Source organism: Corvus kubaryi, unplaced genomic scaffold (assembly GCF_017639235.1).
Source record: "Corvus kubaryi isolate FWS band 111438036 unplaced genomic scaffold, C.kubaryi_AGA036_p1.0 split2-37374, whole genome shotgun sequence".
Taxonomy (NCBI): domain Eukaryota; kingdom Metazoa; phylum Chordata; class Aves; order Passeriformes; family Corvidae; genus Corvus; species Corvus kubaryi.
The window spans coordinates 3,637,177-3,665,019 of NW_024582082.1; the positions used below are offsets into that span (position 1 = coordinate 3,637,177).

The 27,843-nt window shown below is 38.4% G+C and overlaps 1 protein-coding gene across 4 annotated transcripts; it reads left to right on the forward strand.

The window, feature by feature from the left end:
• The first annotated feature begins 128 nt into the window (after positions 1-128).
• Positions 129-26,605, forward strand: LOC121658044 (mitogen-activated protein kinase 9). Of its 4 annotated transcripts, none has more exons than XM_042014428.1 (12): positions 129-234; positions 4,019-4,193; positions 8,064-8,193; positions 9,356-9,414; positions 10,317-10,455; positions 10,666-10,831; positions 11,781-11,852; positions 15,996-16,178; positions 16,694-16,818; positions 17,347-17,410; positions 18,888-18,959; positions 19,712-26,605. In XM_042014428.1, the coding sequence occupies exons 2-12, from the start codon at positions 4,072-4,074 to the stop codon at positions 19,852-19,854; spliced, it is 1,275 nt and encodes a 424-aa protein (XP_041870362.1). In that variant the 5' UTR covers positions 129-234; positions 4,019-4,071; the 3' UTR covers positions 19,855-26,605. The 4 variants fall into 4 exon arrangements, with proteins under 4 accessions (XP_041870362.1, XP_041870363.1, XP_041870361.1 ...); XM_042014429.1 differs by lacking the exon at positions 11,781-11,852 and adding an exon at positions 12,081-12,152 and having other exon boundaries at positions 19,707-26,605; XM_042014427.1 differs by lacking the exon at positions 11,781-11,852 and adding an exon at positions 12,081-12,152.
• Positions 26,606-27,843: the final 1,238 nt, after the last annotated feature.

Below are 27,843 nucleotides of genomic sequence, written 5' to 3' on the forward strand. Positions count from 1 at the left end.
ACTGAGGGGCGGCGGCCGAACTGCCCCGTCACTGCGGGCCTTCAGAGCCCTCCCTTATATAGCAGCCAGCAGGTCCCGCCCCCAAGTCCGATTGGCTGAGCTCCCCGACGGGGGGCTGCGATTGGTCGGGGCGGCTGTCAGTCAGGGGCGGCGCCGTGCGGAGCACCGGGAGGCCATTGTGGCTGGGGCAGCGGGAGGCGGCGGCTGGGGCCGGTCCCGCCGCGTCCGACCCAGGTGAGGGGGTGGCCATGAGGGGCGTGCTGGGGCGGCGGGGCTGGAGCCGGGGCGGGACGAGCCCTGGGCCTGACGGAGTCCTCGGCTTGTCCCGCGGCGCCCGCCCGCCGTGGCGCGGGCAGAGCCGGGGCGCCCCGCGGGCCGCTGTCCGGGCCGGGCCGCGCCGGAGGGACGCGGGGGAGCGGCAAGGCCGGGCCCGTCCTCCTCTGGCCGAGCCCCCCGCCCTGCCCGTGCCGCAGTACCGGCCCTGGCGGGAGCCGCCTCTGCTCCTGCCGCTCCACTCTCGCTCCGTGCCGGCTCCGCCGGTGCCCGTGTGCGGCCGGCCCGCGCTCGGCGGTCCCCAGAGCCCCGTCCCGGGAGGGGAGCAGGACCGAGGGCTGCGGTTCCCGCTCGATGGGCCGCGTCGAGCCCGGGCTTTCTGGAGCCGAAGCGATTTCTCAGCAGAAGTTTTAGGAAAGATATGAGAAGAGTGTTTTTGCTCGGTTCTTACATAAACAGCGAAATGCACGTTTAAACTTTTTCTCTCTTTACCCCAACTTGCCCTGGCAGAGTGCTGAGATTCTTTCAGTGTTCGCGTGTGTGTGTAGCAGATAGTGGTGAAATCTTCGTTTGGTCAGTAGTAACGTGGGTTGCTTAAAGAAGAATGTCTGCTTTCCAAGAGTTTGCAGTTGCAAACTACCTCTAAACTGCTGTAATCCTTCGGCATTACTCAGCTGGTGCTTTGTTACACTTTAGTTTTAAAGGTTATGAGTAGAGGAGTGAGGTGTAACTCGCTGTGATTTTGTAGCTGGACTCTTACCTTTTGTTATATATTGCTGTAAAGATTAAAAATACCCCTTGACACTATTAGATGATAGTCCTTAAAAGAGCACACCTGAGGTTGAAGTGCTTTTGCAAGGGGGTGAACAAGGGAATAAGGGGAGATTTTCTGCACAGAATTCCCGTATGTTTTCATACACACATTTCCTACGTATGTGTGTATTCATTGCTAATATTGTCAGCAGTAGAATTTTAGCTTAAGGCTTAGAAATCAAGCTAAGTTTCGTGTTGTTCTTGTGTTTCATTGTCAGTAATAACATTTCTGTAACCAAAACAACTCTGGGAATGCGTTCCCAGTCTGTTTGTTTCATATGCTTTCGACTTGAAGATATCCAGAGGACAGATCTGGTTAATAAGAAGTTGCCATTTTAATAAATATATTTTAGGGAAGTGACTGTGTAATATAGGATATATTCTATAGTGCAGTTGCTTTCAGCTTTTAAAGATTTCTCACTGGAATTCTATATAAGCCTACTACTGGCAGGTTTGATGTGTTGGTTATTTTTCTAGTAGGAGAATAATGGATAAGGACTAAGAAACTTATTTGACAGATATACTTCCTCCTTGCACAGCAGGAAATCTGTTTTTATTTGGTGGCTCTTGCCCCCAGAATGGATTGTCTGAAGTCCTGTGAACAGATCATGGCACCTAATTTTATATTAATATGTATGTCTGAAGTAATATATGTCCTGATGCATCCAAGCAACTTGAAGCCCAAGTGAAAGTTGACTTGAGATGGAGAGGTGCTTTGCACAGAGAATGGCAAACATGTTGAAGTACATAAAGCTTGTGTGTTCTGAAGCCCAGTTCTCTCTGTGGGTCTTGTCTAAAATGCTTCCTGATTGCCTGGTGATTTTTAAAAGGTGGCTTTGTGCAGACAAGGGTTCTTAAAGGGAGGGGTTTTTCAGGATAATTTCATTTCCCCTATTTTTTTATCTCTGTTACAGAAAAGTGTACTGAAGAGATACAGCATAGTTTCTTGTGTAACTAACAAGTTGATATCCTGTAACTTGATACCCAGTTTATGCAAAACCTGTACTTTTTTGGTTTTGTCTCTAAGTCCTTGCAGAGGGAGGATCTTGACCTTTCAGCTGTGCCTTTCTTCCGATAATGAAAATTCAGTGAAAATACCATAGCTGCTCAGGAATGGTTCATCAAAAAATTTGGTACCTCAGAAAGCATAGCTTTGGAGTAATGAAAAGGGTTGGAAAGAAGAGTGGGATGTACTGGGGAAGTCTGGGAACTGCTCTTGAGGCATCACTTTGGTCTCACGTTAGTGTGAGCTGGCTGTGGAACTGCATCTGACTGCCTCTAATATGCCTATATTGTGTGGGAGATGTTGTTTTTTCCCTCCTTCTCCCTGCAACAGAGGCAGAAAGTTGGTAGCCTGCATTTTCCCTTTGCTGATTGTTTCTCCTCTAAAGCTTCTAAGAGGAAATGTCGAGTAAACTGACTGTCTAAATTGCTGCTGGAGATGACCCAGTTGAATGTCTGCCTCTTAAAATGCTGCATAGATTTGGAGAAACTAGAAAGTAAAAGGGACTCTAGACATTTCTTGACAATCTCTTAAGACTATTTCAGTTTGGTTTAAACTTAGTCTTTAATAGGATTGGGAGGTCTTCCACCTATTTTACTGCAGATTCCTTGAGTTTATCTGCTGACATAAAACATGGAAAAGGTGCTGCTCCCTCCTACGTGCACTGAGGAAGAGAGAAATCCGGATTCTAATTCTTGAAGCAACTAAAAGTTATTTCTGTGGCTTTGTGCCCTTCTAGGGTGGGTGTCTGGGTACTCTTGAGGCTTTCCTATTTTGCATTGGCTCACAGATACTTGGTGGGGCCAGTGAGGAGAGAGATGAGCTGTTCTTTCTGTAGCCGAAGCAGACAGCACAGGACCCAGCTGCTCTGGGGGAAGGGGCTGCTTGCATTTCCTGTTCTAAGGAACAAGTTTCAAGTGATCTGCCTGTGCAAATCACTCTGGGCTCTAATGGCACTGTCATAGTGAATGTAAAATGAAAAAGGGGAGAATTTGTTAGCAAATTCTTCAGTAATTACCGAGGTAATTTTCTTGTGAGGTTTGGAAGGGGGATGGACACCCAGGAAAACTGGTGGTCTGTGCTCTTGTTACTGTAGTACATCAGAGCTAAAGAGGTTTAGTCCATTACTGTGCTCTCTGATGTGATTACTTACCTCTAATTCATTCTTGACAGATGGATTTGACTTACCCTCTATTGTGGCAGGAAATAATATTGTGGCTCTTTTAAACTGTAGCACAAAACTCTAATTCTGTAGTACTGTAAGGACACTGATAGTGTCGGGTGTTGTGGTGTGTATAAAATGGGAAGGAGAATGTGTTGCCATAGGTCAGGGAAGGGTTACCTGGCAGAGGTGAGAAGGCAGAGCCCTCCTTGAAATTTCCTGCTGAACAATGCTGAAAGGGATGTTGGAGAAATTGCAGCAGCCACAGGGATTTAGGGGGCAGTTTTGTTTTTAACCAAGTCTTTTATTAAAACCCCGTTTCTTTCTGTCCATGGACTCCATGGATGTCTGCAGTCACTTTTATCTATGTACTCAGTGTTTGAATAACATAATTTTTGAATTTTTTTTCTGTAATACAGAAATTAGTACAGTCCTAGCACATAGTAGTAGTTCTAAGTTATGGAGTAACCTTCAAGGAGTAGAGAGTTGTATTTGGGTGGTTTTGTTTATACAGTTGTTTACTGAGATGCTTTTTGTTGAGGGATTGGAGTAGGAACATGCATTCCCTTAAAGTGTGAAAGCTGTAATTGCTGTCTGTCTGCAAGTACTTTTCATTAGCAATGGTAATGCACAAAACTGAAAGAATGTTTGTTTAATGGTGTGCTGTTGAAAAATTAATATGTATTAAAATATGTATACTATTTCCCATCTTGTCTGCCTGAAATTAGTGAGATATTGAACATTTGTTTTCTTTCTTTTTCTTTAAGATCTTGAAAACTTTGCCAGGTCCCTGAGAGACAAAACTACATGACGCTGCACCATGACTGAAAGTAAATGTGATAGTCAATTTTACAGTGTTCAAGTTGCAGATTCAACGTTCACTGTACTAAAACGTTACCAGCAATTGAAGCCCATAGGATCAGGGGCACAGGGCATTGTTTGGTGAGTAATAAATACTTTATTTAAATATGAAAAGCTATAAATATAAAGCAGAATTTGCATGCATTTCTGGTAGAGGTACCAGAACATAAAACACTGGTAATAAATTCTTATGTTACAGGGTTATAGACTAAATAAATTCTAAACCAATTTCTTGCTATAGTTCATGTGCAAACCTATTATTTTGTTTTGTTTTTAGGGAAAATTAATATTTGGATAACTGCATAGATTAGAATGGTCAACAGATTTCTTCATTTCTCATTAACCACTTTATTTCTGTTTCTAGTTCTCCCATTGCCCTTGTAGTTGTCATATTGCAGTGTAAGGTATGACAATGGTGAGAGATTCTGGGTTTTACTCGTTTCTTCATCATGGCCCCCTCTCTTCCCCCTCTTTTATTCCCAATCACTCCTGTCCATTTCTAGGAGCCATCAATGCAGTACCTTGCCATTAACTGGCAGGATGAGGCAAATCAGTGTCATTGTCACTCCATGGATTAACCAGAAAGGGATGCTGTGTGAGGGGTTGGGCTGGCCGGCTCTCCCTTGGTGTGTCGCCCCAGCTTTGTGTCCAGCCTCCACTGGCCCAGGACGTGGGAGTCCTTAGGCTGATCCTGAACCTTAGTCTCTTGTATGGCACCACACCTCTGGGCCAGCTAAAGGTAAACACTTTCAAATATTTTTTAGACTGCAGCAATCCATTCTGCACAGCTTAGTGCCAGCCCATATTTTGTTGGGCAAGACTTACTTGGTAACAGCAGAAATGTTTATTGATGTGGGTTTTCATTCCATAAACAGGGGAGCAAACAGATGTACTCAGGAACTCTGTGATATTAACTTAATCACAGCACATGGTGGGCTGTTCGTGCTTTGAATCCAGCCTGCAGTTTGTCTTCATCTATAAAATCTGCAGAATAAGTGTGATGACTCATGTACTGTGAACAACTTCTTGTACAGCACCTGCCCATGTCTTCTTGGCCTTTTCATAACCATAATAAGTTATATAAATAGGAAAAGAGTGCATTTTTGTTGGAGCATGTCTTTATTTTAGAATTTTTTAGATAGCCCTCTTGCCCTGCTGATAGATGATGAACAAGCAAAACGAGAACACCGTATTTCATTCTTCTTCAGTGGGCTGAGTGATGAGAGGGTCCTAGATCTTGGCCATTAGGATTTGGGTAAGATTTAGTATAGTACTGACATTTTCCAGGTATAAGTGTTCTCAGAGTTATGCTTGCTTTAGATGGCATGCAGGAATTCGGGGTGGTTGAAAGTATTTCTCCTTTCATTAGAAGCAGAGCATTTCTAAGCCAAATGACTTTGACTATGTCCCTGCTTCAAAATGAAATGCAGGTAGTGTTAAGGTCAATGTGTTGGGAAGAAGAAATTATTTGACATATTGACTTGTTTTGAAACTACTTGATTTATGGAACAACAGAGTGAAACATTGCATAAATTTTCATCTTCCTGTGAAATAACTCAAGTTGAACAAGGTGCAACATCTTAATTTCTCATAAAATCTTTACTCAAGGGAAAGATACAAAAAATTAGGAAGTAAAATGTAGAAAACTCAGTGTAAGATGGGTGCTGTCCTGCTATGTTTGGCTGAAAAAATTGTCAAGTCATTAGTGTAACACACAGAAGTGATATTTTTTTAATCATCCCATGTTTAACATAAAAATTAGGAAAAGTGTTTCTGGAGTTTTGTGTCCGGATTTTATTCCTTTTATGAGAAATTTTTAATACCGCCTGTGTCACTTTAGCTAGGAGAGGTCTAAATTTGTGCTTTTTTCCCCATTATTTTAATGGGAAACTCCATTGGTATTACTCCATGTAGTTTTATCTTTGATATTAAAATGTAGGAAAAAAAGTAGTTTTAAAAATATATGCTTGGGAAAAAAAGTAAATGAGAGCTTGAGGAAGATGAAAAAGTAACTCAGTTGTTATTTAGAGGATATTCCTAGCTCACACTGCAAACAGGCTAGGAGAGAAACTGGATATACCTTTTGTATTTTATGTACAAAGCACACATATTTAACTTACTGCACTTCTTTGTTCCTAAATATTAATACATCTGAAGTCTGGTAATCTGTTTTGAACTGAATCAAAATAACTTTTGTCTTTAACTTCCTGGCATCTTTTTTTTTCCTTTCTTGTCCTTGATTTCCTAAATTTTCTAGTCAATCTCCAAAATAAGAGGTTCAGGTGGAGTTCTTCGTATGTGCTTAGACTGAGGCTTGATACGTCTGATTTGTTAGATCACAGAGGAGCACTTCCCCTAAAATTATTCCTCTATCCACTGCTGCCCTGTGATTTACAGCTAATTCATACAGACCCTGTTGGTTACTGATTTAATACTAATTCACAGGTATAGTCATTAACATATGGAAGTCATTAAACATTAAAGGCATTGACATATAAAAATTAATTTACATGTAACATCTTTTGGATGAATATTGAAATATCAGTGCTTTCATGTTTGGGAGGAAAATAATTTCTCCAACTGTCTGGCCAGTTGCTTTCCTCCCACTTTGTGTTTCCTTTTGCACAGGCATAAAGGCTTTAAATCAGAGATTGGTCGTGGCATTCAGTAATGACTTGTGCATTTCACAGAACTAAGCTGAAATAAATGCTAGCAAGTCTTTAGGGTAAGTGGCACGTTGGTTCAAATTTGGAGGCATGTCCCAAGAAAACACAGCATCTCCTGGGTGAGCCCTGCTTTGTGGTGGTTTTGCTTTTTTCCAGGAGGGAAAGCAGCGACTTTATGCTGGGAAACTTGATATAATTTGAGTATTGTTGTTCTCAGAGGGAAGCTGTACCTTTTGTTATAGTAATGTAGTGTGATGGTCCTTTTAAGTCTGGTGTCACATATCTCGATGAGATAGGAAAGGAGCTCGCAAAGAGCTTAAATGTGCATGGAAAAAATGTGAATGAGAATTCTTTCCTACCCTATGAAAGTAACATTAAATGGAGATAGGGTAATGTGGGAATCCTTATTTCAAACTGAAACTGTTTTAAGACTCGATCTCCCGAGTAGCATGTGCTAGGAATTCACATATATTTTGCCAAATAGTCTGTGTAACTAATGAAGAATATTCCCACTTTAGTCTTGTTTTGTTTGTACAGATACTTTAGCTTTAGATTCTTATAGCTATTAAAGCAAGTGTAAACTTTGACCTCAAACTGCAGAGGGAAGGAACAAACACAACTGAAAAACAGGGTAAATTTAATGGTCATGGTCACTTCTAAACTCTTGTATTCCTCCCTTCAGTCTGAGTTTTCCATAGTTCTCAATTCAGTGCATTTTTTTCCACCCAGAAGCAGATGATGAGTGTAATTTTCTGCTAGGCACTACAGTTTTTTATCATTGCAAACTATCCATGTACAGGAGAATATTGATCCCTGCAGAGGGGATTGTGGAGACATTGTTGTCATTCTCCTTTAGCAAAGAGAAATTTCCACTGCAAATACTAAATGATTGTCAGTCAGCAAAAGTGTCCAAAAAGTATTCCAAATATACAGACTAGGCAGCTGGAATGCTTCTTGATTTCAAATAAGCCTAAAATATTTTTAGATCTTGCAATTTTGAGTGTGAGTCTTGAGTCAGCAGTTTGAGTCTAAAGACAGAAAGGAGATCAGGAAGACCTCTGATGAATGTCAGTGGCTTCTGTTTGACTTATTTGTATTTATTAAAGGATGTGTAGTTTTTAAAGGATGTTTCTTTTCTGAATTAAAATTAGATGTTGTACCAACAGGTTAGTGGATATACTTTGTCTTAAATCTTGGTTTCTTTTCCTTCCTCACTTCTGCCTCCCTTTTGCACCTCCCCCTCCCCCCCAACAGACTTCAACTTTTTGTCTTTGAACACTTCTAGTGCTGCATTTGATACAGTGCTTGGAATCAATGTTGCTGTGAAGAAGCTGAGTCGTCCTTTTCAGAACCAAACCCACGCGAAAAGGGCCTACAGAGAGCTCGTTCTTTTAAAGTGCGTCAATCACAAAAATGTGAGTTGGGCTTTGTGTTTCTCATTACTGTGTGTTATCAAAAAAGCTTAGGATTTGCTCTCTCACTTGCTGTTAGTAACCAAAGGAATGGAAATAGTGACTGGAAAGATTTGCTGGGGGCAATGCAGCTCTCCCCAATGCATGGCTCAGTTTTTGGGTGAGCTGCTTGGGGTATGAAGTGCCAAGGGGAGGAGGTTTTTGCTGTGTTGTTGGTACAGGGCTGCCATCAGTGTCAGCTTTAGAGACCAGGCCTTGGTCTCTTGTATTTGCCCTTTTTAAGTCATCTGCAGCAAAGCCTGTTTGGCACTGGGATGGTTTGTGGCTTTGACCATTGTAACTTCCCTGTATTTAAATCTTCTGAGCTTAGGCAAGATTTTTATTAAATACAGTGTTTAACTGGTGGGGTTTTTGGGGGTGCAGCACTGTCTAAAAAAGTGAAAGGCTATGGACAATACTTGCGAATTTTGAAATCCTTGAACCCCCTAAAGTGAGTCTTGATGTCAATACTTCAATGTTCAAATACAAGAATGTAGGGTTTATGTGACTGCTGTGTTCTGGTACTAATATGAACTAAAACATTGCTGGTCATTGAAGTTGTGCAGTCAAGTGTCAAACTTCCTGCAGTCAATTAGCCTTTCAGGGTTGCTTTTTAAGTAAGCTTTTGGTGAGGCCCAGATGTAGCAGAATAAAAGCAAGGTGGTTATTAAAGATGGCAGTACAGTAATTTTAGCAATTCTGGAAATAGTACATCATAATCTAAGTTTAATGGGATGGCATGGGGCACCTCTGTGCACGTGGTGTTGGACAGCCTTGGTTAAAATTCCTTGCACAGCATGTGATTTAAAAGAAGAGATTATTATTTATGGGGGGGGAAACAGGATATATTTCAGGTACTAGGGAGGGAGATAGAAGTCATATAACTTTAAAAAAGAAAAGAAGTGATTTTGTCCTATCTTGGTTGCTTTGGCACACATGCTGCAGTTTGGAACTATTTCTGAATTGGCAGTTTTTCAGCATATGTGAATTAAGTGCAGCCAAGTAACATTCAAATTGTGTATATAGTAACAGTGTGCACTTCATTTTGCATAGTAACTTCTGCAGTAGTGGAGTTTTATGTGAATTAAAGCAGATGTTTCTTCTAATGTTTGTTTTTATTTTATAGATTATTAGTTTATTAAATGTATTTACACCACAGAAGTCACTAGAAGAATTTCAGGATGTGTAAGTACTAGATTTTTTTCATTTTCTCTGACAAATACTGGCCTAAGCCCTAGAGATGGATTTCCAGTATCCTACAGACTTCACGCTTTGAAAGTCAAGAGTAGCTAAAAGCTGAAGTGGGAAATAAAAAAGGGATATTTACCTTTTATTCATCAGCCTGCCATACTTTGCTTGCACATGCATCTGGTTTCTGTGCCTTGTCCTTCAGCTGCATGCATCACCTCAGGATAATAACTTGGTCTGGATAACGTGAGAGCAATTTTTTACTGTACCAGTCACATCAGCACAACAGTATTTTGGCCTCGATTCAGAACTGAATACATTTCTTTTTTATTCAAGCATTATCAGTTGGTCTAGAAAGGATTCATGGCCATTTGATTGGTGGGGTATCTAGGTTCCAGTGAATGTGCTGTTGTGAATAGGCTGCTTGGGTAAATGAGGGAGTGTTGTGTCTGAAGCGGGTAAGTAGATGACAACTGAAAATTATTTTATGATTCTTAGTTTTCACTGTGATTATCCTAGTTTTCTTATTTTTTAGAGTAAAATGCAGTGAAAGAGCATTTATGTTGCAATATCTGCAATCTCTGCATCATCTTCACTCAGTCTTAGTTTTTCATGATGCATAAAGATAGAATTATTCTCTGTATTACTGTTTATAAAACTAGTGGAATTTTAGTATTTTGTGACGGAATATTGAACACTTAATTTTTAATAGTATAACATTCTGTATAGCTAATTTTACTTTGTAACTGTGGTCATGTGTGGGTTTTTTTATCATTGGCTTTTTGACATTTAGGTTAGCAAAGTAGTTGAATTTTTTTAAATACCTCTTATGCTAAGCTTAAACCTCATATGAAAAATAAGACTTGAGTTTTCTCAATGCTTTCTTTTTTGTGCTTTAGATATTTGGTTATGGAGCTGATGGATGCAAATTTGTGCCAGGTTATTCATATGGAATTGGATCATGAAAGAATGTCTTATCTTCTTTACCAAATGCTCTGTGGTATCAAGCATCTCCACTCAGCTGGTATCATCCACAGAGTAGGTAGTAGTAGATCATTAACAATACTCTTTGTGAACACAGTTTTTATGAAAAAGGGAGGAAGGGAGGGGGTTGTATAAATATGCACGTACACCAGAGCAGGAAAATGCAGTCGTTAGTAAAGGGAATTTTTGGCTTATCCTGATTGTGGAGGGGGGTGTGTGGGTATTATTATTAATCCTTCCTTAACTGAAGTAATTTCTTGTTAGGATTTGAAACCCAGCAACATAGTAGTAAAATCAGATTGCACGCTAAAAATCCTTGATTTTGGACTGGCAAGAACAGCATGTACTAACTTCATGATGACTCCATATGTAGTAACACGGTATTACAGAGCACCGGAGGTTATCCTGGGAATGGGATATAAAGAGAATGGTAAGCTGATGGAGTAATGCTTTAAATTATCTGTCTAAAGTATGTCTCTCTTGGAACATAACTACTTTAAAAAGAGGAGGGAGGGCTGATTTCCCCCATCAAGTTTGTTGTTATTCTAATCATGGTTTTGGAAATCAAAATTATTACAGCACAATTTTTTGTTGAGAGTATAATAGTTTTCTGTGTGCCTTTCTCCATGTAACATTTACTGCTCCCTCTGCCCTGCTGTAGTTATATCTTGTCATATATTCATCTATTATCTTTTTGCCATGTTTTTTATTCTAAGAAAACTGTTTAGACACTGATGCTGGCTGATACTAAAAAACAATAAACCAGAATATCAATATATAAATAATAAACCCTTTAATCAACGTAATTTTATTCTGAAACATCTTCTTTTGACAATGTGTCCCCTTTTACCTCTCTATTAAAATATGCTGCAGATCCCTACCATAAACCATGCCTTATATTCTCTTAAGTCTGCATAGTGCTCAAAGGGACTGGGTGTTATATTATTAAAACCAACACAGCTGTAATCTGTTGAACATTCAGCCAACGGAATTGCTGCCAAGGAAATTGTCTTTGCATTATTGGGGGTTTGCTTGCTGATTTTTCCTAGCACTGGACTTGTATGCTCTTTGCTTTATCACTAGAGCTTGTGGATGCCATGGTTTTGTATACCTGTAGTTTTGGCTGTCTAAAACAAGGGACTTGTGGGACCTTGCTGGGCCCTTGATAATGATAAAAACACTTTATTTAGTGCAGAAGTCAGCTTGTACAGCACATACTGATGTGGATCAGAACTTCAGCAGAGATTGTTCTGGTTGGGACAAAAATAAATTATCTGCAGGACTGTGGGAATACAGTGTGAGTTTTCAAATAAATAATTGTGGTATTTAAAAGAAAATGTCTTTAATCTTTTGTCCTTGTTGCACCTAACATATGATAGTGGATATCTGGTCTGTTGGGTGCATTATGGCAGAAATGGTCCTCCATAAAGTCCTGTTCCCAGGAAGAGATTGTATCCTTCTTCATGGTCATTTCACAAGTGTAAACACTGACTATGTTTTACAACATGCTAGTAACAAAATTCAGAATAGTCAATTGGTGTTGATATGATTGAAAATTCATGTGAGCAGTTTGGTTTTCCACATTGTTGTGTTTTACTGTAGATGCAGATGGTTTTGTTTGTTTTCCTCACATTTGTTCATGATACTTCATAATTTGATCATTTCACTTTTATTTTCAGTTGATATCTGGTCAGTTGGGTGCATCATGGGAGAATTGGTGAAAGGTTGTGTGATATTCCAAGGCACTGATCGTATCCTTCCCTAGTCATCCTTGAATCCCATTCCACTTCCAACAGAAACACAGTTACTTAGATCTGTATAAAAGTATAAACAATGTTTTCAAGAATATGTTTTACTAGATCCACTGTGCTCTTTGAAATTAGTGTCATTAACCAAATTGTTGAGCTTTCCATTTTATTTTCTTAGTAGACTACATTTGATGTAATTTATAGTAGTTGAATCCAATGTGTTATGAGCTTCAGCTTTTGTAGTTTAAAAGACAGATCCTGCTAGGTTTGAAATACAGAAAATATACTTAACTGCTTTTTTACTCTTGTTCTTTGTAGATAAGTGTTTTAAGCAAAAGCCTACAAAGTTACTTCTTAACTATGCATGGATTTTGCTTATTATTTATTTTAACAGTAGACTAATTTTTATTGCACAATTTTTTGAGTTTCAATCAGATTTTTTTCTTGTTTATAGCGCTTGCTGGGCAAAGGTGACCTGATGGCAAGCACACTGCATGAGATCTTTTTTTATTATTATTATTTAACATAAAAAGAAAACCTTTCTGTAGGTTCTTTTTTTTCCCCCATTTTATGAAAATTTGATTTTGTATTTACTTTTTCTATAAGATTGTTATTCTTCCATTTCTCCCTCCAATATTTTTGACCAAGATTTCATAGAATCATAATCTGAGAATAGTTTGGATTGGAAGGGGCCTGAAAAACCATCTAGTTCCAACTGCCCTGCCAAGGGCAGTGACAACTTCAACTAGACCAGGTTGCTTCAAACCCCGTGCAGCCTGGCCTTGAACACTTCCAGGGATGGGGCAACCACAGCTTCTCTGGGGAGCCTGTCTTCATAATTGTACTCCAAGTTTTTTAAGTCAATATAATATTTTTGCTCATTAGCAAGGAGCAACCACCACTAAAACATCAGGTGCCTGTTCACAGATACCTGTGTATCTTATAGAGGAGGACTTCCAATTTTAATGCTAAATTTCATGACAATGATCTTCAACAGTTGATCATGCATTATTTAGTAGTAAAATGACTAAATGTTAAATAAGTCTCTTTTTTTTTCTACCTTTCTTCCTTTCTATACTTATTATTTTACCTTTTGAAGCCTTCAGACCAACCTAACACAATTCTTCATGGATGTTATGTGTCTTTCACCTGCATGTTGTTAGCATGGGCTATTTTGATTTATTCATGAATAAATGAAGGAAATTTTGTTCATACTTGTTGAATATGCAAGTTACGGTTTGTGATTATCTCAGGGTCACTGAAGTTCCACCAGTCTATGTTTCAAGGAGTCTCCTCCTCTGATAGGGCAGTGCTTAGCTGTGCTTACAGGGATTTTTGTTTCTTGTGAGAGTTTCAGTTCTCTTTAATGTGAGATATTGAAAACTCTTTGTGTTGTTGAGGCTTTTCCTGAGTGATCACTGCGTTGGTCAGGTTGTCACCTTCAGCCGCAGGATTGTCTTGGCAGGGTGGTTTATGGGCAGTGCTGCTGTGCATGGCCATGAAGCTTTCCATTTGTTGATTGTGTTTGGGGTTTCTTTTGTTCGGTTGCTTTCTTTAAGTTAAATTTTAAAATGTCTTAGTATTTGGGCATTTAGAGGAGGGAGCTCAGTTCAGCCCATTGCCCAGTGCTTGCCCTTGACTATCTTCCGGAAAACCTACTCTTAGATTCAGCAATTTGTATTTTCCCAGATGGTGGATGGGAGTTTCTGGAATACTTGCAGCAGTGCTCTGGCTGGAATGAAGTGCTCTGCGTTGCCAGGGTGATGGGTACACAGAACCTGCTCCTGACTGTGCTGGGTAGGCCTGAGTTACTACCAGTTGCTGTTGCAGTGGAAGCGAGAAATGGAGAAAAACCAGGGAATGTAGATACTTAAGGTGAAATAATGGAAAAGCCTGGCAGCAGTGGAGTGTTTTTGATGTTCTGTCTGCCCGTATGGAGAAGGAAACTGATTGCCTGACCAATGCAAAAAGCATGAGGGGTATTTGTGCTTTCTTGGGAAAAGTCATGCTTTGTTGTGATTGTAATAAGGACTCTGTTTTCAACTTCTCTTCTTCCAGAGTCCCAAAAGGCACATAGACTTGGAATGGATTAAATGCCTGATTCCTTCTGACCCCAAAGTCTCTAGAATGGGGAGAGTGGCTTTGTCTGAAGGCTGCGAGGTCATTCACAGAGAGCTTACTCTGCCTGCTTTATACTGAAATCCCACTTGGGTTTCTGATAAGAAGCTTATTTTAAGTCCATCCTATGTTGAGAATTTTTTTTTCAACTTTTACCATCTGTAAAGCACTTTGAAACTGAGATACTGGTTTTTGCCCATTTTTACCTCTAAAGTGGGACAGGTCATTAAGTTTTCTGCCCTCCCTGTAGTCTTCTGAGACCTCAATAAACTGTTTATCTGACTAACCAGGCTGCTGTTACTCAAAGGAGAAGCATCTTGAATCTAGGTTGGTGGAGATCTCACAAAAATCAGTTTCTCAGCTAGGAACAAAATTTCCTGATGTATGTTAATTTTCTCTTTGTGTTTTGTTTTAGCATGACAGTTAACAATATTCACTTCTTAATTTTGATTTTGATATAGCTTTTCCATTGGAATGCATTCAATAAGCAAATAAAATTTTCAATCTTTGTATCAGAAGTCTAAAGTCTTAGCATGGAGCAGTGACTATACATACAATCCTAGTTATATTCTTGACACACTAACTGGAATAGAAGCACCTCAGTGTTTTTAAAATACATCTTAATTCAAAGTATAGCATATTTGTTGTTTAGTTGCATAATCTGTCTATGAGAATGGATAGGTTGAAGTGCTAGATTGTGAATTTAGCTATTAATGTTTACAAGGTCAGTGGATAGGCTCTGCTGGAATTGCACATTTTTATCAGGAAAAACTGGAAAGTGTCGATCTGAGTAGACTTAAATATCAGGAATATTAATGCAGTGTCTTCTCACTGTGATAAATGAGCTTTGTTTCCCCAGCTAGGCTGGTTCAGAGCAGGCTCTGGTATCTCTGTAATGAGTGTCACCATGTCTGGGGAAAATGCCTTCACTTGAGAGAGGGAGAAGGGACAGTTCTGAAGAAACATGAGGCACAATTTCAACCTGTGGCTTGTAAATACTGTTCTTATAAAATATTTAAATTTTGAATTCAAGAACAGAGTTATCTGGGAGTATTACCACGGTTGATACACTTAAACAAAAGAACCTGGTACAGAACCTTCTGGAATATGGATTTCCTGTTCAGAACTCTTCTGCACCTTTTCTGAAGTTGAAAAAGGAAAAGAAATCAACCCCACCCAAACACCAACCAAAAAAAGCCCCCAACCATCCAACTACACCCCTGCAAAACGCTCCAACCCAAAACTTGATTTCCTTAGGAGACAGGTACAAAATTCCTTACTTTGGATGGGATGCATTTGTGCTTTAGGGTTTTTTGTGTGTTTTTCTCTACCTTCAAGAATTTTTAGTGTTCCTGATGTTATATTGCACTTCAGAAGATTCCACAGCAGCCTTTCTTTTCTGACCTTAGAGTTGTTTTGCTATGGATACAACTGCCAAATAAAGCTTCTTTTGGACTCCAGAGAAGTATTATAATTAGAAAAAGATACTTAAGCATAATGCATTGTGCAGCACTTCCAGCCTGTCCTTCAGATTACAAAATCTGAGTCTTATTTTTGTGTCAGTGTAGCTTTTTGCATGGCAGCTCAGAATACTGCTGATGCTACCATGAAGTTCATCTTTGTGTCCTCTGTTCAAGTTTCCATTAGCTTCTCAGATTTTGTAAGTGGTATTTTTGTAGAGTGCAGACTTCAAATTGTTCAGCTGATTTTCCTAAAGATATGGTGCAGATATTGATCAATGGAATAAAGTTATTGAACAATTAGGAACACCATCAGCAGACTTCATGAAGAAACTGCAGCCTACAGTGAGGAATTATGTAGAAAACAGACCAAAATATCCTGGTATTAAGTTTGAAGAGCTCTTCCCAGACTGGATATTTCCATCAGAATCTGATCGTGACAAGTTAAAAAGTAAGGCGAGTTTTTTCTCTCCTTTTTTCTATGATGTTAATTTAAAATGTCTGTAGCACACTTCATTTAAAAACCTAATAAAAGTATTTATTGTAGTAGATGTCAACATTAAAAACTGCATATCTTCTGTTTCTTTCATTTATGACAAATTCTGGAATCTTAGTAGTAGTTACTAAATATGTACTATTTCCCTGTCCCCGGGATTCTGTTTAATTCTGTTAATTTTAATCCATTGAATAATGTCTGTCATTTAATGTTCTCCAAAAGTAATACTTGTTATTGAGATTATTGCTGATCATCTTTTTCTAGTGCATACAGCTCATGTGGGCTATGCTTTATCTTTAGATAATTACTGAGAAAGTAAACCCCCTCCCAACAATCCACCTTATTATATTCTGTAGAAAAGAAGTGAAATGTTGCAGTGCATGTCCTGTGTTCCAGTATTCATTTCCTGTGTCAGACATGAAACTCTACAGCTCTTTTACATGTGTGTTCTTTTCACCTTTACTTTCTAGCCAGCCAAGCTAGAGATTTATTGTCAAAAATGCTTGTAGTAGATCCAGACAAGAGAATTTCTGTAGATGAAGCCTTACGTCATCCTTATATTACTGTCTGGTATGATCCAGCTGAAGCAGAAGCTGTAAGTTTGCAACTAAAATAAATTTTTAAGATTCCAATTTAATAACTTTAAAAATACCTTTAGTTTTAGTCAAGAGCATGCTTTGAACTCATTCATTGGCTAGCAGGAGTCACACAGGAAGCCTTCAGATGAGCGTTAGGGGAAGAATCACCTGAAGAACAGCTGCTGGTGGGGAGCTGATGTAACTTTGAAAGTGGCTGTTAATATTTAATTTTAGTTACAGAAAGAGGTGCCTGTTTGGTGGCACTCCTGGGCTTTTTGAGACAGGGACTTGCTCTAAGGCCCTGTAAAGCATTACAATGAATTTAATTTTGGTTGATGCTTTTAAACAGCCTTTCAGGACTTAAAAGCAGGACTTAAAAGCAAATTCTGGAGTTCTAAAATGAATGTGTCTTTGAGGTATAGGGAATAAACTGCCAACAAGGAAGGTAAAAAACGCTAAAAAAGTTGTCATTTTTAGGTTTTTTAGTTAAGATTGGGTGTGTTAACCTGATGTAGTAGACACTATAGACTTCTCTTTTTTTGTAGCCTCCACCTCAAATCTATGATGCACAGTTGGAAGAAAGAGAACATGCAATTGAAGAATGGAAAGGTAAGAAGTGAGCATGACAAATTACATTTATTGTCATATCTTGTGTTATTAATGAGTGGCTGCAGCATATGCTGGATTGTGTAACAGACTGGAACCCACTATTCCAAATAAGCAGTACTGTCTGTGGCAACAGGAAAAGAAATCAGTAATGGAAACATGTTGTGTGGAGTGAATATTACATAGGTGTATGTATGTTCATATATATGTGTAGCATCCTGAAGTCTGTTCAACAAAATGCTGCAGTTTTCTATTTTCCCTTCCCATTGTAATCTGCATAGCTTTTTCCTTGATAGAGAGTTTTCTGAAAAAGAAACATGCCTCTTCTCAGTGTGCATTATTTAAGCCATATCTCTTGACAATATTTACTAGTTCATTTGTTCTAGAAATCTTAAATAGCAGAAGAGTTCTTTGGTGTGTTTTTTTTTCTTTAATCTCATTGCTTATTTATTGACCAAATAGATTAAACTGTTGACTTAAACAAAAGAGTAAACAGCAGTGTGGTACTAAAATCAATTCCACCTTACAGTTTTAGTCAAAACCATTAAATGGTGAGGCAGTTAAAATTTTAACATCTGCCATCACAAGACCAAGGGTAATAGACATCTTTTATGACTACTTTGAAAGCTGCTTGCTTTTGTAGAACAGCTTTATAAATTTCAGATATTGATTCTGGCTGATACATACATATATTATCCTTAGGGCATGCCTGCGCAGATAGGTAGGCTTCAAATCATCTTTGATTACTGCAAGGTGGAAAAGTAAAATGGATCAGCTAAATCTAATTGAATGCATTTGTAAACATTGTTACTCAGAATTGAGATCTTAATCTATTTAGATACTGTTATCTAAGTTACATTAAGATTCTGGGTATTTACACAAGCTTCTGTGATTTAAGTTACAACTCTGTATTTTTCTGGTTGTCGTTCAGGTATCCTAAGTTGTCCTTGATTAGTAAATGAGGGTTTTCATGCAATATTTTAACTGTTTACCTTCTTCAAAATATCCAGATTTTCCTCAATACATCCATGGAAATGGTTCTTCAAGAATAAATATTATGTATTATTTTGTTATCAAAGTAAAATTTCCACGGAGGTTTCCATAGAATCATATTTTGAATCCAAATCTGATTTTTAATTTTTTTTTTTTTACAGTTAATATTAGTGCATTGTAGGTATACATAAAATTTTGGGGTGGGATATTTGTTATTTTTAAGTGGACAGCTATCCTATTTATATAATATGTTGATTTTGGTACAGTCCTGATGTCTTTCTGTGATGCTTGATGAAATCTGTATAATTCTCTTATTGCTGTAGGGCTGGAAAGAGGGAAAATAAATACCTCTACTGTTCTACTTCCAGACTGACTCTTAACCATTTCCTTGTACCTTGATACAAATGTGAATTGTATGCAAATCCTCTGTGATTTTACAGTGCTTTTTCTGTCTCTTCTCTCTTTCCTCCCACCGTTCTCTCATAAGAATTAATATACAAAGAAGTTATGGATTGGGAAGAAAGGAGCAAGAATGGTGTGGTAAAAGATCAGCCCTCAGGTTAGTCATTGTTTCAGTAGTTCTGTGACTGTCACACATAGTGCTGGTCTATGAATGAAGAAATCCTGTTTAATAATGCAGGTAGGCAAAGTTTTTGTTGTTTGGGACTCTTGAGACGGATCTGCCTTTGGAACTCCATGTGCTCTGATTTTTAATTGTTACGAACTTGTAGAAAAACTTCATTAGTCTTGTGTGTGCGACACCCTGAGCTGCCTTCTCCCCAAAGGGCTCAGTCATCAAATGAAGTTACCAGCACCACGTTACTTCATCTGGTGCTCAGGTAACTTCTGTGCTGAATGCTGTTCTGTGGCTCAGCATGAACCCCTTTCCTGCAGGGTTAAACAGCCTTAGGGCTCCCTCAGGATACTGAACAGTGCAAAGTATTTGTGCCCATGATTGAATCCTTGTGTTTGCTGCTGTTCTCACGGCTCAGTAATCAGAATATTGTGCTGTCTTTTATTAACTCTATCTGTTAGATTTCTTGACACTCAAGTCACTATTCACACTATACATTGTTAGTTTTTTCTCCCTTTCCTCCACAGAGAGGGAGAGAAATAAAAATCTCTTAAAAGGTCACCTTGGCTTTTGAGTGCTGGGGCCCTTCGTGCTTGTTTTTCTCCTTTTTTATTAATTCCTTGATTTCCTATGGATTTCTGTGGGGAAAGTGCTGCTCACAGCCCAGAAGCGTAGTTATTTGTGACTGTAATATTGTCTTGCCTCAGATTTTATTATGTTTGGTTTTCTTAGCACAGATGCAGCAGTGAATAGCAACACCAGTCCTTCCCAGTCATCTTCTATCAATGACATTTCATCCATGTCAACAGAGCAAACATTGGCCTCAGACACAGACAGCAGCCTGGATGCCTTGACAGGACCCCTCGAAGGATGTCGATGATCAGCCATGACTGCAGACTTGACTTTGGAAAAGAACTCTTGTTTCCATTGGGCCTGAATTGCTTGTGAGTTAATGGAACCAAGTAGAAAAACTCCATGTTCTGCATGTTCTGCTGAAGTAATGCCTGTTGTTTTTTTTTACTCAGTTGTTATGAAATTGCCTGCTTAATGTTGTAGAATGAAAGCAAATCAATGTCTAAAGAACAAAAGAAAATTAAATTTAGACACTCTTATAGGCTTTTCTTTGTTTCAGCCTATTTCAGGTGAGCAGTTATAATAGACTTTTAGCCAATAACTCCTCTTGAGTGGGTTCATCAATCCCAGTCCAGCTGGCAGGCTTCTGTGACACAGTGGTTGTTTACATTTTAGTACAGTATTGCTCGTTGGTAGGCTTTCTGAATGTATAGTCCCTGTGAAGTTTGTTTTAATGTGTGGCTGTGGCAGTTTGCTTTATATAACAACTGGAATGTTGTGTGTAAGTGTGAGCTCACATGTGGAACACTCTCAGTACTATGTTTAAAGGGCAGTTTTTCTTCCACATAGCACGTTTTTTTTCTTTTTTCTTTTTATATCAAACCCTTTCTATCTTCACTTTTCAGCAATTCTCTCTTCTTGTAGAAGAGATAAATGTGAAGTTTAAAGCATAAAGCCATTACTTTGTATTTCACCTGAGTGTCTCTAACTTTTTCAGTCTTTTAAATGTGGATGGAAGATACAGTGGCTTAAATAAATCTTGAGGAAGGATGAGTGACTTTTCTGTGAAGCAGTGCCTGTTTGGAAGAGGACAGTGTGCTAAAATGTTCTGTATTTTCTAGCTTGCGATACTCATCCTTTAACAAACATAAACAGAAAAGGAAATTTTGTCTATGATGCTCTTCATTCACTGCAAACTGATAAAAGGAGAGGTGACTTGGAGAGACTTGCAGCCTCAAATAGCTGCATAAATATTTTCCATTTTTTTTAATGGGTCCATTCTATCCAGTGAGTAATTAAAGAAATAAAAGTACAGTAGTTCTGAGTCACTTGTAAATTAAGTATTTAGTTAACAGAGCTTAGCTCTATTCTCACCTTAGGAAACCCTCTGTACTGAGAAGAAAAATGTGTTTAATACGTATTTTCTAAACACAGTGTCAGACGAGGAGGAGGTTATTTGCTGCTTCCATACAGATTTATCAATACAGTTTTCAGAATCAGATAATACAAAATTGCCTGTTACATTGCACAATCTGTTGAATTAGAAAATGCATTTGCAGTAGAATAGGGCTTAAATTGCTTTATAACACACACTTGTGACTTTGTGCACGTTCACTTTGGAGTGCACAGGTGTGAAATTTTGCTAAAGGATCTCCTGTGTGCATGTGTGTGACTGAACTGTAGAACTGTAAGAGTAATAGACATGTACAAGGTGAGATAAAACACCACTTTCTTAAAGGCACTATATTTAGCTGTTGATCAGATACTCTTGTCTTGAATGTATAAATAGAACCTGTAACATATACTGGCCCAGCCAGCCACTGCATTACTGACATACTTCCCTTGTAAAACACAACTGTCCATTGTTCCAGACCTCATGTCTAGAAAAGCAGCACTTTCTCCTTATGCAAATACTGCTTTTATATTGATTTTTGCCCCTTTTTAATAGCTTAATTTGCTGTAGCAAAAATATCAAGATTTTAATGTCCCAGAAGATTGGGGGGAAAAAAAAAAAAGTAGTTAACTTTGGAATTATTCTGGCATCTCTGGTTTTTAAAATTCTGTTTAATTGAATTGCAAGATATTGAGGCTTGTGTTTTTTCTTATTGTTTGGTTATAAACCTATGGATAACTTACTCTGATCTTTGGATACTCACAGTATATGTGAAATATTTTTAGTGCATTCTCGTCACTGGAGAAACATTTAAAAATAACTATTTACCATATAGCAGAACAGTACAGTTTGCTGTTCATTTGCCTTTTTCAGTCCTTGTTATTTGTGTAAGTTAAAATAGCTGAAGACACCTTCTCACAGCAAACAATTAGTGATTCATTACCAAAGTCATCTGCTGGATTTCATTTTTCAGGACTTCTAAATTTTTCAGCTGAAGGTGCACTGTTCTATGTTCATTTTAACAGTTTCTGCTTTAGAAGACTTAAAGATTTATTTCTTTTTCCCCATGTGATTTGAATATTTGCAGAGTTGAGTTTTTCCTGTTGGACTTGGGCTGCTCAGCACAATGAAGGGTTGGACCAGATGACCTCCAGGTCTCTTGCAACCTAAATTATTCTGTGATTCAAATTGTCTTTTAATGTTTTTAACAAAACTGTCCTGTCTTCATTACTGGAACTGACCTTCTCCTAGTACATACACTTAGCGTGAATATATACTCATGGCACAAGACAAGAAACCCCAACCTTGAGATTAACTGAGTTTATTTGTAAATCTTGTAGGAAAAGCTGTCTCATACCTAGATTTTTTTTTTAATGTCTTCTTGCTATGGTATACATTGAAGCTTAATTACAGAATGCCTTCAGAGCATGCATGAAATGTCTGTGGGTATTGTGGATTTTGACTCCACTTTAATTCAAAACCAAATTGCAAGTGCACATGGATTTCCAGAGGACACATATGCAGACAATACACAAAAGCAGCCAGATGCATGCTGCAGTTCCCAGGTTATCCCAGAGTGTACATGCAGGCCTTCAGTGCACTGCATGCAGCTTCTCCCCATATCGCTGTTCCTGACTGCAGGGGAAATTCAGTGCCAGGTTTGTGGCATGGTTGTCAATGCCACAAGAACCTCCTCACTGATGGAAAACAAAATGCAATGTAACTTGACGGGTTTAAAAATAAGGAGAGTTTGGTGTGCAATATAATCACTTTTATTCCTAATACTAAAATTATGTATGTAAAGTGATGCAATTGACCATTGTTTTGCACTTTGGCATTTATAAATATTTATATGTATTTAAAGATTATGTGTGTGTATACATATATATTAAGGAAACAGCTCAGTTTTGTAAACGTGAATGTTACTTTCCTTTGAGAGACTTTGTATAGTGTTACCACTACTGCAGCATACATAGACAATTTATGAACTATGACTAAAATAAATGGTGGTCAACATAGATACAATCTGTAATCTTAACTGCTCACCTGAAAAAGAAAGGGATCTTTGGCTGTCAATAGATACTTTACCAGAAACTTTACTTAAACATCTGAACACTGAGTAGCTGAATGGCATTGCAGAAATGGAGTATGTTTTAAACAGTTAATTTTATCTGTGCTTATATAATTTCTCCTCAAAAAAGCCTTAGAAAAAGAAGCTTGGCATTTTGAAATCTGGGTAAGCAGCCTGTAAGTGTGCTTTGAGGAAATACTGTGATATGATAAGTGTAGGTCAAAATTAAGGCTTTGTCTGCATGGATCATAAAAACTAAACTAGTCTAAGGACTGGAAACTACAGTTTGCAAACAGCCTTTGAAGTTTTGTAATGTTTCCTGCAGGGGCTTGCATTTTCTTGTCAAAAAAATGAAAAACTCAACATTGACTAGAAATTAACTAGTTGGTTGGAGAGTTTCAAAAGCTGTTAGGAACCAGAGTGCTCTTGAGGTTTTGGTTTTTTTTACATCCAAACAGAGCATATATGTTTATTCCAAATTAATTAAAAGAAAAAAGCGATTCCATATGTTTAATTTTCCTTTCTTAAAGGAAGGACCTTAAGTGCTAAATCGCTTTCCTTAAAGTTACAATTTTATGAATGAAGTAGGATTTCTCTGTTCCAAATGTAGCTGACATAAGGAGTCTCCGAGGATGGGCTGGGTGAGCCTTGTGTTGTCACAAGGGCCTCCCTCCACTTGGGAGTGAGCTCGGAGGTCACAGCTCCAGGTGCAGACAAACCTTTGTGGTTGTTGGGGAGCGCGGGTTCAGCCTTGCAGCAGCAGAGGGTGTTTGGGTAAATGCTGAGCTGCCTTTGTCTGCATATTCTACATGTGTTGTATGGATTCTATCAGGGCTTGATGCTAAACGTAGTGAGACCATATACTGGGAACCAGATTCTTTCCTGGGATGTGTGTTGTGTAATTCCTGCTCAAAACTGGTTTTGATCCAGGGACACCTGCACCCAGATGCAGAATTTGGACTTGAGTTCTATAATGAATCTAGTGATTTCTTTGCTTTTCCAGAGTGTCTTGAGTTATTTTTTTTAACATGTTGAAATATGACAAAAAAAGTGTATTCTGGCTCATTATTTTACATATTTTAGATTGTCTTTTACATGAGTAATGTTTTAAAAGCTTCTTACACAAGTTGTCAAATCAGTTTTGGTTTTTGCCCACTCTGCATGCTAAAATAATGTCTGGAGCTAAAATAATGTTTGAAGTAAACCATCTTTTCTCATATTAGCTTTGGAGGAAAGTGGAGAGATAACCATTGTTTCTGTTTGTGTTTTATAAAATGATTATTTTTGTAGTTAAAATTTCAGTTGTTGGATTTCAGTCCCACAGTGTTGCTTTGTGGATATTATTTTTCTGGGTCCGCTATTTCAAACATGTGTATAACGTGTCCAGTATAAAATTAAACTAATAAAATGCACTCTTCTGCAATTTGTTATTGAAAAGATGGCAAATCATTTTGGTCCAAGAATTCAAAACAAAATAGAGAAAAATCCATTTAGCTATTTAAGTTTATTCCTTGATGCTGCTGCTTATTTTTTTAAAAGGTGCTTGCAGTTTTGCACAAAAGAAATCAACTTTATTAATTGCTGGGTTTAAGCACTTTAGGATTCTTCTAAATACAACCATATATGGTGTGAAAAGGAATGAAAACATGCTTAATGTGTTTAAATTTTAGTTGCAGTCTTTGCTATTCTGATAGAGTTGATCAGCATGTTTCTTTAAACCTGTTTTCAGAGATTTGAAATAAGAAACTTTTTGGGGGCTGAAATTTAACACATGGTAAGAGATCATTTGAGAAATACCTTCTGAGTGGGTCACTTGATTGGCAGTGTGACTACCTGGCCATCTATTTGATAAAGACACAGCAATGTCTGTTCCTGTAGCAAGGGCAGCTCACTGTGAGCACTAGGATTCCTTTTTTTAAACAAAGAAACTTTTCTTAACTCTTGGCTATGCATCATAAAGTAGTTGTATATGCTGTGGTGAGGCCAGGACATCTGCCTTGTGGGACTCCCTTGCAGCAGATGCTCTGTGACTCCCACAGGAAGACACTGTCCCTGCTCTGAAATGCTCCAACAAACCCCTGGTATTTGCTGGGGTGTCCTTGAGCAAGTCCCTGTGGTTTTTTTCCCCAGCTGAGCAGTAGCTCAGCACTCCACAGGCTCCTTAGGATAACAAAGCAGAGGAGGAGGGAGTCAGGTACGAAGAGCATTTGATGCTGGCTGCCTGAAGCAGAGATCATGTTTGTTGCTGATCACAGAGCTCTTCAGTACCCCTGAGCATGTGCTGTTGTCTTGTCTTCTAACTGGGAAAACCATTTTTGGAAACCCAAGTGTGTCACAAGCTTTTCTATGAATTCAGATGCTTAAATTGGTGCTAATTTTTTAAAAGAAAATGTAACAGATGGTTAGCAGTGTTATTTGTCTGTTTTTGATACCTATATTTTCTTAACTGGTGGCAAGCCAAACTTTATAAAATGACTAATGTGCATTTTCAGCTTCATTGGATTCCCAGATTTTCCTAAAGTAAAAAGTTTAAACTTTCATGGTAGCTACTGCTTCTTTGGAGCCATTGCCTTCAGGTGTTTTATACACTAATCAAATGAACACAAATAGAACAGACAGCAATACCTAATTATCCCTTTCTTTAAATCACAATGTGGTTCCCTAGGTGGTTTTAGCAGTTTAGTGTGATCAAGATGCCTAATTAAGAGCAAATCAGAGATAGCTGTGTGCAGTTAACTCAGTGCATTGAAGCCTTACCTGGTTGTTAAGATAATTTATAAAGATTATACAAATCTTAGTCTATTTTAAAGAGGGAATAACAAGCAGAAATAATTAACTGTTTTCATACAAATTAAAATGTAAATTCCAGAAAATATATTATTTAATGTATTACAGAACATGGGCTATTAAAGAGTGTAATAGGCTCATTGAGTGATTAGTTATGAAATCCAGTTTTATCCAATGACTCAAACCCCCTCCAAAATGTAGTTCTTTGAGAATTTCTTTTGAAATGCCTTCAAGTTTAACTCCCCTCACAATCCTTTGTTGGTTTGGTCCTCTTTCCCACCTTCTGTTTACTGAATGTCACCAAAAGTAGCATCAAGCCCTATCACTTCTTACAGTGTTCTGGTTTTATGGGCTTAATATCAGTTATAGTCTGGTATATAATTTCAGAAGAAAGATGTGCTTTGAAGTCTAACTATAGATACATGTGGCCTCTTCTGCCTACAGAATTAGGCTTTGATTGTCATATCTCATTCTCGATGCTTGTGCAATAGGAACATGTTCCTCTCAATGCAGTGGCTATTTTGTCTGATGCTGGACTTTGGTTTCAGGATGACTAGAAAGTTTTTTGGGGTTTGTTTGGGTTTTTTTTTTTATGGACAGCAGTCATGCTTCATTGGTTTTTTGGACTGATACTCTTTAGGAAACTAGAATTTCATAAGGAAAACTGTCAATAACTAGTCCTGTAGTTCTAGTTAAAGCCTTGTTCTGAAGCTTTTTGGTTGGTTTTTTTTTTCTTTCCAAAAACGTTATCGTAAAACAGTACTAAAGCCACTGTAAAATTGCAAATAAATATGTGTACATAAAAGATTTTAGGAGTCTGTCTTATTTACTATATTTTTTCTTTCTTGGTTCTTCCTGTGTTGAAGTGGAATGTTTTATTTAACCAATCATGTATAGATTACTTCTTTCAAAACATGCAGTTTCAGGTACCACTTTAGCTTCCAGTTAACCGAAATATAAGTGTTGGCATGAAAAAACTTTAAGAAAATGTTTGGAGCAGCTTTTTCCTGAACAACTGGAATGTTGGGGCACATTAACAGCGCTTGGTTTTGCTGCCAAGTGTGTTTTGAAACTTACTGGGGGTGGGGGGGGAGTTGTTGTTTAAATGGTAGAAGCTTGAAAAAATAGTTCCACTGTGCTTCTTTTGAGGACGATGTGAGTATTTTTGCAAAGACAGTGATGAGGTTTCCAGGCACCTCGCAGAGCTGTCTACTCTAGCTCCGGGGAATGGGGAGTAAAACTGAACTGCTGCTTTGATCTCCTGGATTTAATGAAGGGTTTCTGATATTAAAGGGAGGATTAACAGCTGCCTTCCCAGATCCAGGGTGAGGGCTCTCAGCCAGCCTTTGTTGTTGTGAAAGCTTCACCTGGGACAGTCTGAAATTCTTTTTACAGCAGTGTTAATTTCTTATGTGGAGAACATGGAAGTTTTACCTCTTCTCTACAGGGCTTTGCAATAGAGTATCTGGATAAAGCAGGGATGCCCAGTACATCCCAAAGCATCCCTGTATTAGATGATGGGATGTTTTTCAGGTTGTTGTTTGGGCTACAAGGAAGATTTAATCTGTTAAATACAGACCAACAGCAACAAAAAAATCAAGCAGGATGATGTGTGAGCGGGGAAGTGCTTTACAAAGCATTACCCAAGAACATTCCTCACTTATGCAATACCTTTTCTTTATGTTTCCTGCAAGTTCTCGATGCTGGCAGGACAGTTTTAAAAAAGTAAGGAGGAAGCGGTGTGATTAAACAAGACTCAAATATTTTTTGAGGAAAGCGGGACTTCAGAAGTTGATATTCTTCATAGCAATGAGGTCTAAAAAAGAGAGTAGAAAAAAAGAAGAAAGCAAGTGCTGGAATTCAAATGAAAAACCTGCTCATTTGTGATTGCTTGGTGGGAAGGTGGCAATGAAACAGGCTCTTGTTCAGTGATGCACTCATATGAGTGCATGGAAGGGGTTGGCCAGGAGGCACTTGGGAATGAAGATTTGCAGTGCTGCCTGGGGCTTGGAACAGAGCAGGGCTGTCTCATTCCATGAGCCTTG